Raw genomic sequence first — 13,708 nt, 5'->3', positions numbered from 1 at the left:
GATGTAGTCACCGATTTAAATATTTATCGAGCATCTACTTTTTGCCAAACACGAGCAGGTGTTCAGTAGCTACTTGTTGCTGGGGGCTTGCTAGCATATCGAACAGGCAGGTGTACCCATTTCCATGACTGCACAGAGTTTGCTGGCCAGCGCCTCTCCAGGCGGAAGGGGGGCAGATGCACCCCGGAGATATTGCAGGTCTGGTTGCAGACCCACCGCCGGGAAGGCAACATGGCAGCAAAGTGAGCCGCGTGACTTTGTTGGCTTCCCAGGGCTTGTTAGGGTCACACTCTTCATCAGTTTTACTTTCCTGTGCTTCTGAGAAGCTGTATTCTGTTGGGTAAACATTGTCGTACCCATTATGCTCTGTATTAGACATCCAGGGGTGCCTGGGTGGCTCAGTAGGTTAAGCGACTGACTTGATTTTGGCTCAGGTCGTGATCTCTGGGTCGGGAGATGGAGCACTGCGCTGGGTTCCATGTTCAGTGTGGGGTCTGCTTGAAGTTCTCTCTGTCTCTCTCTCTCTCTCTCTCTCCCCCCGTCTGCCCCTCCCCCCCATTTGCACTCTCTTTCTCTAAAATAAATAAAAAATTTTTAAAGATTTTATTTATTTATTTGACAGAGAGAGAGAGAACACAAGCAGGGGGAGCTGCAGAGGGAGAGGAAGAAGCAGGCTCCCTGCTGAACAAGGTGCCCCACGCAGGGCTTGATCCCAGGACCCATGACCTGCGCCGAAGGTAGATGCTTAACCGACTGAGCCACCCAGGCACCCCTGATTTTATTTTTTAAAGATTTTATTTATTTTGGGGCACCTGGGTGGCTCAGTCGGTTAAGCATCTGCCTTTGGCTCAGGTCGTGATCCCAGAGTCCTGGGATCGAGCCCCACGTGGGGCTCCTTGCTCGGAGGGGAGCCTGCTTCTCCCTCTTCTGCCCCCCCCGCTTGTGCTCTCTCACTCTGTCAAATAAATAAAATCTTTAAAAATATATAAAAATAAAAACAAATAAAACAGACATACATGCCAATACATGTAAATACCAACATCATAAAAAAAGTTATGTTACACTATACTGTAGTCTATTAACTACAATAGCAGCAGGTCTAAAAAAACCCAATGTATATACCTTAATTTAAAAATATTTTAATTATTGCTTAATTATTAATTATATAAATATTAATATAATATATAAATAATAATATATAGTTATTATTTATATAAATATTATAATAATATTTAATTATTTAAATAATTGCCGGGGCACCTGGCCGGCTCAGTCGAAGGAGCATGTGACTCTTGATCTCAGGGTTGTGAGTTCGAGCCCCACGTCGGGTGTAGAGATGACTTAAATAAATAAACTTAAAAAGAATAAAAATAAATTAAAAATATTTAAAAAATGCTAAACATCACTTGAGCTTTCGGTGAGTCATAACTGACCACGGATCACCATAGCAAATATAACAATAATGAAGAAGTTTGAAACATTGGGAGAATTACCAAAATGTGACATAGAGACACGAAGTGAGCAGATGCTGTTGGAAAAAGGGCGCCAACGGACTTGCCCGACACTGGGTTGCCATAAACCTTCCCTTTGGAAAAACTACAACAAAACTAGGTATGCCTGCAAATGGTGTGGTCTATAAGACAGTAGCGCACAGAGGGTTGAGGAGGGTGACCTCCCAGCGCAGGCGGAGAGACGGGGATGACAGAGGGGTATACACAGAGAGCTCTTCACCTGAATTGTTGGCATTTATTTAAGCTGACTGGTGGGTAGATGAACTTATATATATATATATATATATATATATATATATATATATATATATATATATTTGTGTAACTGAACTATCTTGCAATTAGGAAAAAGTTGAGTGCAGGTCCTGGCTTTTGCCTATCAGTCCCTCAGCCTGGCTCCCCAGTCTGAGAATTGACCGCGGAAGCAGAGGGAAGTGGAGGGTAGCAGAGGGAGTAGTTCAGGAAGGCTTCCTGGAAGAGGTGTGTGCGGGTGGATGACAATGGGGAGAAGGGGGATGCTGTTGCCTTGCTCCCATCCTTTGAGCCCAGCCCTCCTTTCCTCTGAAGAAGCCGCTTGCACACAAGAAATCCCCCCTCCCACATGCAGCGGTCCCCTGGTACTAATTGGCATCCTGCTAATTAGCCTCATTGTCAGCAGTAAGTGCCTCTTTCCCACGGGGACCGTTACCTCATTAACCGTGGAGGGGGGTGGTGGAGGCAGCAGCTGTGCTGAGCTGGGCTGGGGCTGGGTGGGCTTCTGCTTCACACTGTCTGTTTGGTCTATCTGCAAACCTCGCCCCCCACCCCAATTAGTCCTGGAATTTCTTGAATGGAAGCCAGCGCAGTGCATGGGGCAAGCAGTGGGCTTGGAATCAGACGAGGTGGCTCTAGACCCAGGAAGAACAGGATGAATCCAGACTCCCGAGGTGGGTGGGAGGCCCCGAGGGCACCTGGGCCTGTGGGAGATGTTCATCTATCCCCGAGGGGGTCCTACAATTTGTGTTATTTTTAATATTTTAATTTTCCTTGGGACACCTGGGTGGCTTAGTCAGTGAAGCATCTGACTCAGGGTTGGCTCAGGTCATGATCTCAGGGTTCTGGGATCCAGCCCCGTGTCAGGCTCCTTGCTCAGTGGGGAGTCTGTTTCTCCCTCTCCCTCTGCCCCTCCCCCCCAAACAATACATTAAAAAAATATATTTTAACTTTCCTTGGTGCCCAATCCAGGACTTTCTCTACCACATCATCTCTAAGTTTTTATTGTGGACAATTTCATATGTACACACATAAAAGACAATATGAACCCTCATGCATCCAAGTGTCCATATTCCAGCCTCAGTGATTATAAACACAAGGTCAGTCTTGTTTCTCTGCACTTCCCACCTTCCAGCCTATCCCTGCCCTCTTCATCTGCTCACTCATTGATTCAGTATCTCTTTATTTTATTTTTTTAAAGATTTTATGTATTTATTTGAGAGAGAGAGGGAGAGGGAGAGGGAGAGAGCACAAGCAGGGGGAGCAGCAGAGGGAGAGGGAGAAGCAGCTCCCCGCTGAGCAGGGAGCCCGATGCGGGGCTCGATCCCAGGACCCTGAGATCATGACCTGAGCCGAAGGCAGACACTTCACCGACTGAGTCACCCAGGCGCCCCCCAGTATCTCTTTATTAAACACTGCCTATGAGTCAGGCATAAGCAAATGTATTGAGGACTTAGTATATGCCAAGTGCTTGACATATCTAATTCTATTTTATCCTAATCTATTATCTCTATTTTATAGATGATAGAATTGAACCTCAGAGAGATTAATGACTTGCCCAAAGGACTAACTTCAAATTCTGTTTTTTCCTACTATCCCATGGTCTTTATCTTGCATTACCATATATCCCAGTGCCTGCCCAAAGGACAGACGCCTTCATTCACTTAACATGTTACTGAACCTCTAAGGGGCACCAAGACCTGTGCTGAACACGGCTGACATGATTCCTGCCTTTAAGGAGATGCGACAGACATTTACAATTCAAAGTCTCAAGTGTTACCGTGGGTTTAAGCCAGGCAGTTAAAACAGAAGAGCTAAACTCAGCCTTAGCAGATCAAGGAAGGCTTCATGGAAGAGGTGATTTAGACATGTAGGGCAAAGCAAGGTGCAGTCAGAGTGGGCGTGGTGAGAATATTCCAGGGAGAAGAAACAGCAGGTGTGCAGGCTGGGGGTAAGCTTCTGTTAGGTTCTGGCCACGTGAGTAGAAGATTTCAGTATGGATAGAACATGTGAGATCGAATGGCAGAGTGTTGAAAACAAGGCAGGAGAAGCAGGCAGAATCTTAAAGGGTCTTTGATGCCATACTTTATTCCAAAGTGGGGGCAGAGTGAAGGGTCTCAAACAGGAGAGTGACATCAGATTTGAGTTTTAGAAAAATCGCTGTGGGTATGGAGAGTTGACTTGAGGGGGTCCAGGCAGGGAGACCAGGCAGGTGGCTGATAAAGAGTAATGGAGGTAAGTGGGGATTGTGGCGTGGACAAGGACAATGACAAGGCAAACAGGAGGGGAGGGGAGCAAAACTGGACGTGCATCCAAATGTGCTAAAGAGAAGGGTCTAGAAACGAGGATGTTAACCCCTTTCCAAGGACTTTTCATTCAAACTCTCCTAAGCGATGTTTGCATTAAGACGGGCGTTGCGGTCTTTCAGAGACAGTATTGCTGGAAGTGATCTCGGGGAGCAAACAGCCTTCTTCCTCTACTTCGCAGGGAAAGAAAAGCCCAGAGAAGCAAAGCAACTTGCTCAAGGTCACACAGCACGACAGTGGCAGAACATGACTCCTGGTTCTTTTCATAGCCTCACCCAGCCTCCAGTGAGGCTAATGGCTGGGGGTGCTGTGCCCACACTAGACCTAAGGTGACCCAAGCAAGATCTGGAGGGGTTGGACATGGGTTCGTCCACCTCTCCTCCACCTCCCCCTGCCACCCCTTCCCCCACACGCGGCTCCAGTGATCGGTCAATGAATAATTGTTGAAACAGCTCCTTTGTGCAGAGACAAAAGGTGTGCGGGAGGATTCCCCGCCCTGCGATCTCAGGTCCCCTCCTCTACACTCCCGACTCCAGCCAGTGAGGGGGTAAAGGGCACTCCCGAGGCACCCGGCGCCCCCGCCCAACTCCCACGTGGTTTCTCTAGCCAAATTCTCACCCCGAGGCCCCTCCCTCGGCGGCTCCACTGTTGCCATGGCAATTAGGTGGGTGGACAGCCCATCCTATCTAGAGGCCACCCAGTCCTCGCGTGGGGAGTTACCATAACAACCCCCCTAGTAATCGGGGGGTTGGGTCCCGCCCCCTTCCCCCGCAAATAGAGGTGGGTGGCTTGATTGGCAGCCGGGCACACGAAAGAGGAGGGAAAGGGAAGGAAAAGCGTCAAAGGAGAGCGAAGAAGGAAATGGGGGAGAGAAAGGGCAAAACACAGGGGAAGGGAAGGAAACGCGTGTGCGCACGCGCGCCGGCCGGTGGGCGCGCTCCGCGGCCGCCCGGCCACCGCCCACTTCTGCTCGCCAGGCTCGCGCGGCCGCTCCGTCCTCGCGCGCGCCTTTCGCTCTCGCTCTGTCTCCTGCGCCTGCGCGCAGGTGTCGGCGCCTAGGGGGAAGGGAACCCGGCGCGCTCGCGTCACGTTCCCTCGTCCACCCTCCCGGCGCGCGGCCACTCCGCGCCTGCGCAGGAGAGTCGGGAGGCTCGGGTTGCGGGCTCCGGGCGCTAGCTCCTGTCAGTCGGTGGGTCGGTCCTCCCGCCGGCCCTCCCCCTCCGCGTCCTCCGGGGGAGGCGCGGCGGAGTCCGCCCCCGGGATCCCCCGATGGGGGAGAAGCGGCGACGGCGGCAGCGGAATAACCGAGCCGGAGCGTGAGCGGCCCCGGGGCCCGGCTTCCCGCGGAGGCCATGGGCGACCCAGCCCCCGCCCGCAGCCTGGACGACATCGACCTGTCCGCCCTGCGGGTGAGCGCGCCGCCCCCAGCCTCGCCCCGGTTCCTGCCCCCCGCCGCCGGGGAGCGGCGCGGCCGGCCGCCTCACGTGCCGCCCGGGCGCCCCTCCGCCGGCCCCGGCGCCCCCCGCCCCTCGCCCGGGCGCCCGCCGCTGCGGGGCCCCCGCCCTCGGCTCCCCTTCTCGGTGCACGCGCTGCAGATTCCGGGAGCCAGGTCGGTCCCCGCCCTGTGCTGCCCCGCCCCCACACTCCCCTGCCCCCTCGGCCTGCACGCGGGCCCCGGACCCCCTTCCCCCACCCCGCCTCCCCCCGCCCCAGCCCCGCCACCTGCAGAGTCTCGCCGCCGGTGCCCCTCCCAGCCTCTTTCCAGCCTTGCCCTTACTTGTGTCTCCTTCCTCCTCCTCCTCCCCCCTCTCTCGGCGCCTCGGGTTTTGACTTTGCCACTGCCTTGACAGCCTCCCCCTCCTCGCCCACCCCTGGATTGCACCTCTCCCCTGGCCGGAATTCCAGCCTGCCCCTCTGCACCCCGCGCCTCCTGCGGTCGCCCTCGTCCCCGGGCTCCGCTCTCCCTCTGCCTCCTCTCGTGTTTCAAGTGCAGCAGTCCAGAACCAGGCATTTCCGGTCTCAGGGTCCCTGCCTATTGCATGACCAACTCTGCAGCGCTGTGGGGCTGGAGCCGAGACCAGCGCGGGGGGAGGGGGGCGCTGGGTCTCTCCCGAAGCCCTGGCACGGGCCGCGGAAGGATGTTTATGTGTATGGACTCACCCCGAACATGTGGTCGGTGGGGAGGCTGCAAAAGCAGCCGGGGATGGGGGGAGGCCCCCCCAGGTGATGGAGATCTCTCAGGGGAGGGGCTCATTAGGAGAGGGGACCAGAGGAAGCAACCACAGCAGGAATTTCTTCGAAATACCTATTTATTGTCCCTTCTGGGGCACGTGCACGCCCCCATTTGGGAGCTCTCAGGAGCATTTGTGTTCAGCAAGGAGCGCCGGCTTGAGGAGCAACTTAGTGATTTCAAGGTGAACGCTCCACGGACTGTCCTCCCAGGTGGTGTGCTTATGCTGTGTCCCTCGCGCTTCCTCCACAGGCCGGGGTGTGGGGGGCAGTAGCATTTCCCGGCTCTGGGTTGGCTCTGGATCGGCTTCTCCCGAGGCCCCTGTGTCAGCGGTCTGGCTTTGGAACTAGCCAGGGAACTCGGCCAGTCGTGGGAAAAGGCGGTCAGCCACATAGGTGCCCCGGATACGCCTGGAGGGGGGAATGGAGGAGAGCAGAGTCATGTCGTTAATTGGGTTTCTCTAGGTGACACAGTTTTTCTTGCCATTCAGGTCATAATTTGTTTGGTGCAATGTTGGGCTGGGAGACCTGGCTTGCGGGAGAGAAGGTGATAGGTTGCTGCGGAGGGAGACTCAGTGTTGAATTTCATTGTGTGTGTGTGCGCGGCGCGTGCGCTGGCGGGCAAAGGTCTGGTGGGGTATAATAGGATGGAATTCCAGGCTCCCCTTACTGTGCTCTGCTCTAGGATGAACCCCCATCTTCCCTTCCCACCTTGGTTGTTGATTAACCCTGGTCACAGGTCCCTGTGGCTCTGGTGGCTGACATACAATAAAAAAACGGGAGGGTCCAAACCGTGACCTTTGGTTGAAACCCTGTGGAACTCTGCTCTGGCCTCTCCTTTCCTTGAATCCTCCCCTCTCGCCCGGACTTCCCAACCTGGGATTTCCAGCAATTCTGCAAACAGCCTCTGACCTTGGCTGTGGTATTTCCTTTCTGGACTTCTCTGCTAGAAGCCGCGTTAGCCTCCTGCCTCATTCTCCTCTCCCTCCCGTCTGGAGAGGTCTGGAGGGGCCTCAGACCTGCTCCCGGGGCATCTGTCTTTCCTGCCTCCTGCTTCTCAAGGAAGCACTCCCCTTCCCCTCACCCTGCCACCCCATTACCGCAGGGCAGGAGGGAGGGCTGTGCTTTCTTTGAAACCGGGCTAGGGAGGGCCTCCTTCCTCCTTGCTGCTGACCTTTTCTCAGTGCCTGTCCCCTCTGCTCCACCTCCAGAGCCGCTGTGGCCCGTGGAGCGGTGGCTCACTCACCTCCTGTTCTGTCCTTGTCTGTTCTCCAGTGGGAACCGGCAGCCCGGAGAATTAGCAGAGCCTGTTTCCCTCTCCTACAGCATCTTGTGCTGGGGGCCTGGGGGCGGGGGGATGAGAGGCGAACATGTTCACTTATTAGCTGGCCTTGCAGAGCCCACGTTCTTTCTCCTCTTGTTTCAGGAGAAGGTTTGGTTTTCAGCTGGTGATGAGAGTAATAGTCTGACGGGGCCAGATTGAATGGCACTGAGCTCCTAGCTCCGTGTGGAAAGGCCAGTGGGCCTGCTGCTTTGTGAGCACGGGCGTACTTGACCTCTGAGGCTCCATTTCTCCCCCAGCCCAGTAGCGTGGGGCTGCGGGCTTCTGAGTTCAAGTCCCGGCTTTGTCACTCACTGTGTAACTGTGTCGGATTCTGCAGACAGCCCTCCGTCCCGGCTCTGTGTGGGGGGATCTCAGAGGGGCTGCGGACTCAGCGAGTCCCGCCTGGGGAGTCTTCGGTCCGGTGGCCGGCACATGGGGACGTTTTGCCGCCCTGTCATCAGATGGCAGTCAGAGATGCCTTCCAGCGCCGCTGCATCTGAAATAGCACCGCTTCCCCCGCTTTATTTCTATGGGAGTTTTATATAGCATTCCCTTAGTCTGCTTTCTTTTACTTCATCGTATTTATCACCGGCGGACAGATGTATTTGTTCTTATCAACCTCGACGAGAACGTGAGGCCAGTGGAAGCCAGGATTTTGACCGTCCGGCTCATTTTTGCGTGCCAGTCTGTATCGGGGTTCTGCACGTGGCAGAGGCTCAGTGGTTGTTGAATAAACGTGTCTTGTGACAAGTGAGAGCTCTCAGCACAAAGCTTGCTCAGAGAGAGCATCCAGTAAATGTCATGCTTGCTAGGCGTCCTCTTGCCCCTCTTCTGTGGACACACAAGGATACCTCTTCGGAGTTGGTTTTGGAATGAGACCTTGTCTGGTGGTGAACAGAGTTCTGGAAGCCTCCGTCTGAGTGTGATGCCCTTGAAGTAAACTTAGGACCATCCAAGAGAAAACATGGGCCTCTTGCTTCAGACCTTCTCTGTGTCCAAGCGTGGTGACGTTCCAGAAGAATCTTCTGACCTGTGGCTCTTGGCTTCCCACAAAGGATAAGTCTCAGTCAGCCGGACGGGACAAGGAGGGAGCAGACCCCAGGCTGACCTCTTTCCTTTGGCATCGCTCCTTTCGGCTGACCCACTTCATAAATCAAACAGCTTCTTTTTCCTGTCCGATCAGCTGGAAGTTTTAGGCTGTGCTGTCCTTGAAACTGTGGAGCCCTGCTCCATGTCACCGTGTCGAAGTAATGTCATGGCGCCCAGTCAGGAGGGTCCTGTTGCCGGGTCGTCGTGCAGACAGAGATGTCCCTTTCCAAATGACTTCGTGTTGTTGTGTCTGTTTTTTGGAGAAGCCTCTTGCCCCCTCTCCCGTCCGCGTGAGGCCGCGGGGCCAGCCCCGCTGGGAGAACCGGCAGCTCTGGGCCTGCGTTTCCGGGCCGCCGAGCACCGTCCAGCCAGTGGGTTCTGATGCGCCCGCTGCCCAGCTGTGGACAGGGAGCCGGGGGGAGGGCAGCGGGGAGCAGGGCTGCTTCGGCAGAACAATGGAAGGACGGTTGCAGAGGAGTTTGCTAGAACCAGCTGTTCAGCCGTTTGCCCCGCACGCTCTCTGCTGGCGGACAGAACGGATCGCCGGGGCCCTTAGTGATACGTGGAAGGGACGGTGTGTGGGAAAGTGGGCTTCTGACAGTGACACAGCAGGTCAGCAAGGTTGCCGGCTGGCCCCAAGAGCCCCGCGGACACCACGCCGTGTGGAACCCTAATGTCAAACCTGGCCTCCGTCCCTTCGACTTGGGACTGCGTGCCTCAGACGGGGCAGCTCACGCAGCTTGGATACGTAGTGTCCTCCCCTGTCATTTTGGGACAAGATGGCAGGAAGAGTGCAGCCGCTCTTCACAAGCTCGTACTCGGGCCTGGGTCTCTAAGTGAGGAATGTGGAGGTAACCTCTCTACCCAGAAACACAAAACAGGCCTGGGGCCAGAGAGCGTCTCCAGAAGCCTTCCGAGAGCTGGCCTGACCAATCCTGCTGGCTCCGGACAGAGGTGTGCCGGACGAAGTGATGGATGACACCCCTTCCTGCGTCGGTCACCTAGCACTGGCAGGCGGCTGTTTGGAGAACCAGGTTCTGGGTGCTGTGGGCAGGGTGACTCGTCCGGCTCGGTACTGCATGAAGCTGTGGAATCAGCTCTGGTGCATCCACCTCAGACGTGCTTTTGCAAGCTCAGGCTCCCCTTTTCCTTCTTTCCTTTTTTTTTTTTTGAGGTTTATTTATTTATTTCAGAGAGAGTGGGGGGAGCAGAGGGAGAGAATCTTCAAGCAGACCCCCTGCTGAACACGGAGTCCCACTTGGGGCTCCATCCCACAACCCATGATACCGTGACCTGAGCCAAAACCAGGAGTCGGGCGCTTAACTGACTGAGCCACCCAGGCGCCCCGTCAGGCTCCCCCTTTCTTTTTTTTTTTTCGCTGTTCGCATTTTATTGGCTCAGGGGAGGGGCCTCCTCCATGTCACCGGGGGTGCTCACAAGTTCTTCAGCCACTCCAAGCTTGGGCCCTGGGGGTCCCGGGGGTGGCTGGGCACGTTGGGCATGTTCCCATCATCTCGGAGGGGCACTGGATAGTTGTAGGGCGTGGCCTGGTTGATCATGGTGGCGTATTTGGTGAAGGGGCTGAGGGTGGGCAGAATTAGAGCGAGGCCCCCGGTGGTGAAGGACGTGACCAGCACCGGCTCCTAGGCCCAGGCATCCTTGAGGAAGGTGGGGAGTTTCCCGGCCATCTTGGTCGCGGTGGCGGCGGTGGCCAGGCTCCCCCTTTCTTAACTGTTGCTGCTCTCCTCAGTATCTTGGAATCCTCAAGGTTGGGAAGTTTTTATTCAGTCTGATTCCCATGAATTAAAGCGATTTTCTGTTGTCCTGTCTTCAGTCATCTTGAAATCTGATGCCCAGTCCTTTCTCCTCCCCAGGCATCTGCTTTACACCCCCAACTCCCTCCGTCTTTCCTAGGTTGCAGAAATAGAATGAAAAGTAGTCAGGTTAATAAGTCACCTTTCGAAACGTTTCCTGAATGCCCCCAGAATATAGGGAGATACAAACCTTACTTGGTAGCAGACGTGGGCCCTGGCCACACCCACGTTCATTCTCTCCCCTCTCCTGTTCTTCCTGCCATTCTCCTCCTAACCAGCCCATCCTTGACTAGAGTCTGGGATTCTTCCATCCACAGGAAGCTCTTCTAGAGGCTAATTGAGAAGGTACTTGAGGCTTTTTGTTCTTTCTCAGGGTAGGGAATGGTACACGGAGGAGAGAAGGAAAGGATGGAATTCCAGTGACCCAAGGAGCCCCTGGAGATTTCAGTCCAGGGGCCAGACAGCCGAGGATGTGCTTGGTAACTGTGCTAGGCTTCCTGTTTTGTTTATGGAAAGATCTGGAACTAGGCACAGAGGGCACATTGATGTACAAGATAGACTGGGTTTTCCTGCAGTCTAGGAGTGGGGAGAGACATTAACAAAATAATAACCATACATGTGTATGTATATGGTTACGTATGTAATTGCAAACGTGATAAAGACTGTGGCAGAAACTTTAGTATGCCATGGGCGGTTGGTTGATCGAGAGAGAAACAGATTACATGTCTGAAAACCGAGCTGGTGTTGCCACAGAAAGAGCAGGCAGAGGAGAACCAGCGGGTAGTTTGGTGACGGCCGGAATCGGGAGACCCTGGAATGGGGCCATGCTTAGGGCGGAGCGTTTAGTCAACAACCAAGCGCCCGGGGCTGAGGATGGGGTGGGAACTCCAGGCGTAATGTCCAAAAGGATTTCTTCAGAACCTTCCTGTGGGAGGAACAAAGGAGTTTGTTTTGAAGGGTAAAGGACCGTACATGCGAGGGACGTATGACTAAACCGACCCTCATGTTTACTTATTGGGGGTAGGGTCTCAGCACGGGGTCAGTGTGAACCACGCGTCATCGCTCGCAGAGGGCGGGTGGGTTGCTCCTTGTCTGGAGCAGGTGTGTGAGGAACAAGGGTTATCACTAGACACGTTATCGTAGGTTTGTAATAAAGGCGTATGCACCGAAGGTATGCAGTGTGATGTGTTCGTCCTGTGCGCAGGGAAGTGATTGCTGCCATCCGGCTAATTCGCATTCCCGTCTCACACAGTCACCTGCGTGGGGGTGGGGGATGGGGGTGTCACCAGTGGCCGTGAGCCTGAGTGCTGGCTGGGGTCGGAAGGTAGGTAAGTCTCCCAGAAGTAAGCATAGGCGGGCCCGGCCCTGGGCCTGCTCTTGCTGTCACGGGCTGTGGGAAGTGGGATCCTTCCCAACGTCTAGGTAGATGCTGTATATAAATAGATGAGAGTCTCAATTTACATTGTGTGCAAGTAAAGGATGAGTGGGGTGTGCAGGGGGACTGTTCGTGGTTTTGCACGTTTGAAATGAAGCAGAGCTGGGGAAGCCACAGTCCTGGGCTTCCTGGGGGAGCCAGACGCCAGGAGAAGCTTTGGTGTGGGGAGGGTGGGCTGTAGAGTGCTTGGTGGTACAGCCTGTGGGAGGAGCCCTCGTGGGCAGAGAGGGATGAATGGAGGACGAGGAGGGGACTCCGCCTCGGAAACGCGGAGTGGCTGGTGAGGGAGGAGGCCAGAAGGCCCTGGACAGCGGAGGTGGTTGGACTGCAGACTCAGCGGGGAAGTGCGTGTCCCCACAGCAGGAGAGCCTGCAGGGCCCACCTGAGAGCCCCCCAGCACCCTGAGCTCCCGGCACCTGGAGCCCCTGGCACCCGGAGCCCCCGGCACCCGGAGTCAGGGCTGCAGGGAAGCAGGTCCACCTCCTGGCCTGTGGGACGAGAAGGCCCCTGGGAGCAGGCCTGACCTGGGCTGGCCTTCTGGGGGAGAGTGGGGGGTCCTCACGCCCTTCTCCACCGGGAACCATTTGGGGAGAGGATTGGAGGGGCTTGTGTTGCTGAACCGCTCCCGGAAGCACTGGTTTGGAGCAGTTTTCCGTGAACAGCAAGCCTTTCAGGGACAGATCGAGGATCAGCAGGGCTGCGGGAAGAGAAGGCCACCTTCTTCAAGCCACCTCAACTTCTGCTTTCTCCCAAAGCCTCTCCTGACCGTGCCCACCTTCACCGGTCACCTCCTCCTTCTCACAGACCCCGAAATTCAGCATTTGACTACATCCTGCCTCGTATCGAATGTTGTTTCACGGTCTTGTCTGTCCCAGCGCTTCCTTAGGTAGAGGACCATGACCCTTCCTTCCTGTTGATCCCTCACAGAGCACGTAGCAGGGCCCAGTAACCACTGGCTTAGCGGGAGATGCGGCTCCGAGCATTGCTGCGACCGGTCCTCTCCCGCTAGATCTGACCTGCAGGCAGCGGAGCGCGCCCCGCGTACCCTGCATGGGTCCCTTACTCGGTGGTCCTCGGCCGGGGCGGCGCTGCCCTCCCCCCAGGGGCGTCCGGAAACGCTGTCACTGTGTGTACGGAGCACCGGGGACGTTAATGCCCTGAGTGTGGGCAGCGCAGGGAAGAATCGCTTTTCCACCCAGGTTACCTGGCATGGGCTTGGGACGGGCCAGGCCAAGTCCCCTGCTCGCCTGAGCTCTGGGTGGACAGAGGGATGCAGGCCGTACGTGGCCTTGCGCCCGGCACCCGTCTGCCCTGACAGCTTTGTGTGTCTGCCCGCACACCTCCAAAGGTAAAGTGGGCAGGCTCCAGGCCAGGCTGGAAGGAAAACGATTTTCGTGTTCTCTCTTTACCACCCACCCACTCTTTCTTTCAAGGCACATTTGTGAGAAGGTGGCTGAAGCGTGTAGTACTTGGTCTTTAATTCTGAGCGGCTCGGGAAGGAGTCTTCAAGAAAACCGGCAGGAGTGCCCCACTGCCCAGCAGGCAGAAGCAGGTGCGCCCCCGGGGTCTGGGACAGGAGGCTAGCGCACTGGTCTTTCCTCTCGGGTCTTTGCACTCTCAGGCTGGCCCCTGGGAGGCAGAGGTGTGGTGAGCGAGCACCATGACTCAGATCGCACAGGGAGGAAGGCAGCTTGCCTCGGGTACGCTTGGGGGTGGGTGAGGGGCGGGGGGTAGAGCAGCGATGGGGA

The 13,708-nt window shown here is 55.6% G+C and overlaps 1 protein-coding gene and 1 pseudogene across 9 annotated transcripts in view; one reads left to right on the top strand and one right to left on the bottom strand.

The window, feature by feature from the left end:
- The first annotated feature begins 5,197 nt into the window (after nucleotides 1–5,197).
- MINK1 (misshapen like kinase 1) overlaps nucleotides 5,198–13,708 on the top strand; it is a 42,588-nt gene continuing 34,077 nt past the window's right edge. For 8 of the 9 annotated variants that reach the window (XM_078067804.1, XM_078067806.1, XM_078067805.1 and 5 more), the window contains exon 1: nucleotides 5,199–5,478. In XM_078067804.1, coding sequence (XP_077923930.1) covers nucleotides 5,422–5,478 — 57 coding nt within the window. In that variant the 5' untranslated portion in view covers nucleotides 5,199–5,421. Of the gene's footprint in view, nucleotides 5,479–13,708 lie in introns of all 9 variants that reach the window. The other variant, XM_078067800.1, reaches the window with a different exon arrangement.
- Nucleotides 10,065–10,399, bottom strand: LOC118519042 (NADH dehydrogenase [ubiquinone] 1 alpha subcomplex subunit 3 pseudogene; annotated as a pseudogene).

The sequence above is a fragment of the Halichoerus grypus genome, chromosome 2 (assembly GCF_964656455.1).
Source record: "Halichoerus grypus chromosome 2, mHalGry1.hap1.1, whole genome shotgun sequence".
NCBI classification, from domain to species: Eukaryota; Metazoa; Chordata; class Mammalia; order Carnivora; family Phocidae; genus Halichoerus; species Halichoerus grypus.
This window is presented reverse-complemented; position numbering and strand designations above follow the sequence as displayed.